Source organism: Gymnoscopelus microlampas, assembly GCF_963454915.1.
Source record: "Gymnoscopelus microlampas genome assembly, chromosome: 16".
Taxonomy (NCBI): domain Eukaryota; kingdom Metazoa; phylum Chordata; class Actinopteri; order Myctophiformes; family Myctophidae; genus Gymnoscopelus; species Gymnoscopelus microlampas.
Genome location: NC_139953.1, coordinates 7,724,992 through 7,728,336, shown reverse-complemented (window position 1 = coordinate 7,728,336; position 3,345 = coordinate 7,724,992). Strand labels below are relative to the sequence as shown.

Below are 3,345 nucleotides of genomic sequence, written 5' to 3'. Positions count from 1 at the left end.
CTGGCAGAGACAATAAAACACAGTTTAAACCAATTACTCCATGAAACAGAAACTCACCAAAAGGCATTGTTGGAAGGAAGGTCGCAATTAATGATCACTAGCTACAGTATGTGTTGAATGGTCCATGGTCACCTCCTGGCTGTTGACTTAAGGCTGGGTTGTCGTCTGTCAATCTTAGAAGTGGCATCCATGGTCGCTCTGTCCGTGGTCGTGGTGCTGTGGGCTGGTTCTCATTCCATACATTGAAGGGACGTGAACCCACACAATCAAAGGGGAGGAAGAGGAGGAGGGATGGGGAGAGGGATCAAAGCATCTTGCTGCCCTATCAAAAAGAAAGGTTTTTAATCTAGTAATTATTTATTAGCAATGTTGGTATTAATAATGATGAGTAGACAACCCTCATCACAGTAAATTAACACATTATTATTACTAAATGTATTAACAGTGCCTGGGAAAAACACAGATACAGTATACAAGAAACCTAGTGGTGCTTCACTTGACTTTAGACCTCAATGAGTGTATTCTATTGTCACATTAAAGGCGGAGTCTCATTGTGAGACTGCTGCAACTTTAATTCATTTCCTTATTATTGTTTCATCGTCAGTATTGAGCTCTTGTGAACAAGTTAACATCTCGTGACACAGAACCTTTATTGCTGGAGATATTTATTGATATGAAAGCATGTATATCAAGATTTTTTTTACTTTCTTCCTTGGTCTGGGTGAGTGAAATTACTTTCTATGTATCAAAGAAATATTAAATAGCAGTATTTCTTTCTTGTAAGTTAAAATACAGATATTATTATAGTAGGTACTATATTACTATATTAGTTGATTGATTCGTTTCAGTATAAATAACATCAATACTTTTGTGTCATTCCATTACAGTTTCTTCGAATGGAAATTTCTTTCAGTCATTGGCTTACTGTTCAATCAAAGGTCATGATCTTGAGAAAATCGAGTTCATCCTAAAGTGGGCTTTAAACAGAGTAATAATACAGACCTGGAACAGCACCCAAGGCAAGTGGACAGGGCACACAGCCTTTGGCATAGCAAATGCAAAAAGGTCGAGCACACCTCCAGAAAGACATTGGAAAAAATTTGAGGAGATCCAATTGTGCCATAACAACATACAAGCGATTAAAAATATCGAAGGTAATGGAGAAGAAATGCCATGTGTGTACATAATATGCATCTAATAAATCTCAGGGAATACAAGGGTGCTGCTAAATTGTTAGCTATATATTTATATTCCATATTTTGTTTGTTCCAGGTGTATTTAAAGCTAAACCCAACATGAGAGTGAAATCAGTGAAGCCGTCCAGAGGCAGACATCCATCCATGCTTGTGTGCAGTGCATACAACTTTTACCCCAAACAAATCCTAGTCACATGGCTGAGAGACGGCCAAGAAATCACTACAGATATCAGTTCATCTCACCTAATGCCTGATGGAGATTTCTATTATCAATTCCATTCCTTCCTGGAGTACACTCCAACATTAGGAGAGACGATCACTTGTATGGTGGAACACCCCACCCTCACTGAGCCAATGATTCAACACTGGGGTAAGCGTATTTTATTTGAATAATTTGTGTTTATTGAATGAGAGTTACTGCATTAAATAATATCACAATTATTATGTATGAGATGTTTCTAAGAGAAGATTTGTGTGAACATTTCAGACTCCTCCCTTCCTGAGTCAGACAGGAATCAAATAGTAGTTGGATCAACTGGTTTGCTGCTTGGCCTGGTCTTTGTGTTCACTGGATTGATCTGCTACAAGAAAAAGTCTGCAGCACACATCACTCTGAACCAAGGTAAGAGGACTGACCACAATCATACTATAGATGACATCCTTCATGAATCAATCTTGTTTCTAAATGTTTCGGAAATGAAGGAAATGGATACAAAATAATTAGGATGACATGTTTCAAATTAACATTTAACTTTTTATTGTTGTGTTGCTGCATATCTTGATCAGGTCTCCGTTGAAAAAATGTTTTTTCTTTTCAATGGGACTTTCCTGGTTTGGTGTATTTTTTTAAAATCCTTTCAACCGTGTTATACTGTACATTTACACAAAAATAATAATGCTCTACTGATTTCAACAGATCAGGTGTTGGTTCCTGTTGAAGAACTCCTTCCACCTGGGGGGATGGATGAAGCTCCAGGTCCTGGTGAGGAACTCCTTCCACCTGGAGAGATGGATGAAGCCTCAGAACCAGAGCAGTAACCTGTGCATGTGAGGTGGTCTTATTGTAATGCTCTGAACAATCATAATGTACTGCTGTTATACAGTAGATGCATTTAGGTCATTATTAGTTGTTAGCTAATTATGTTCTTACTCCTTTATCTTTATATGATCTTCTTATCAAATAGCTGTAAAATGTAATACTTAGTCAGAAATGTAAACAGCTCGGAGGTACAGTAAGACATTTCGGCTAAAACATATGTATTTTACTGTACTTGCTTTGTCACGCTGTAAGTGTGATTAGGGCTTTTCTGGTAAGTGACCTCAAATGTCTCTGGATGGTATAAAAGTTCAGGACCTGTAAGTGTAACTGTGATTTGTAGAGTTTGGGAACAGATTATAGTAGCAGTGCAGATCAGGTAGTTTGGGGTTTTGTTACCTATGATCATTTCTAAACTTCAAGTCTCTTTAGATTGATTGATTGATGTACTTTATTTAGTAAGACATGAGAAAAACAGTACAAGGTCTACTAGAACTGGAAGGCTCATAAAGCACTAAGCTTGTTTAAAATGAGATCCCTGCACGCACACATACAGTAGAAAGTAAAACTGTTATAACAGAACACTTGTTGGAGTCTTGTTACACGGTGCATCAGTGGGTTTTATCAAACTACAACATTTTACTTAATTCATAGAGTGTTATATAGTGTTTGTCTTGTGTATTATTTAGTCTCTAGTATCTCCAGTTATAATCAGTCTGCAATGTATTCCAGAGTGATGATTTGATCTATGACAAATACATTGCTGTTTTTATAATTGAATTGAGACCATAAAACACAAAACTGAATGATACTGTAATCTGTACTTCAACAGCATGGAATATGTTTGTCTGCATTTTGTCTGAGCCATGCATTAACTAAAAGCTTGCTGTTTTTTTTTAAAATAAATCTCCTACAACAAACACCTTCTAGTTTGAAAATGTTGAATGTTTGAAATGGGGGCATATTAGAGCCCCCCAAAGTTGGACATCAGTTATAGTAGCCATGATTTTAACTTCCCTCTCATAACGCCAGAAAATAATGCATTTCAGAGTGTTTAGGGTCAGTAAGACAAGTTCAAGATGGTTGATTAAATATAGGTATATTTCGTTTTTT

At 36.8% G+C, this 3,345-nt stretch overlaps 1 protein-coding gene across 1 annotated transcript; it reads left to right on the top strand.

Moving 5' to 3' along the window:
• Window positions 1–623: 623 nt before the first annotated feature.
• On the top strand, window positions 624–2,386 carry LOC311063230 (H-2 class II histocompatibility antigen, E-S beta chain-like). The gene is made up of 5 exons (XM_084082518.1): window positions 624–721; window positions 888–1,154; window positions 1,273–1,566; window positions 1,684–1,818; window positions 2,113–2,386. The coding sequence occupies exons 1-5, from the start codon at window positions 682–684 to the stop codon at window positions 2,232–2,234; spliced, it is 858 nt and encodes a 285-aa protein (XP_083938644.1). The 5' UTR covers window positions 624–681; the 3' UTR covers window positions 2,235–2,386.
• Window positions 2,387–3,345: the final 959 nt, after the last annotated feature.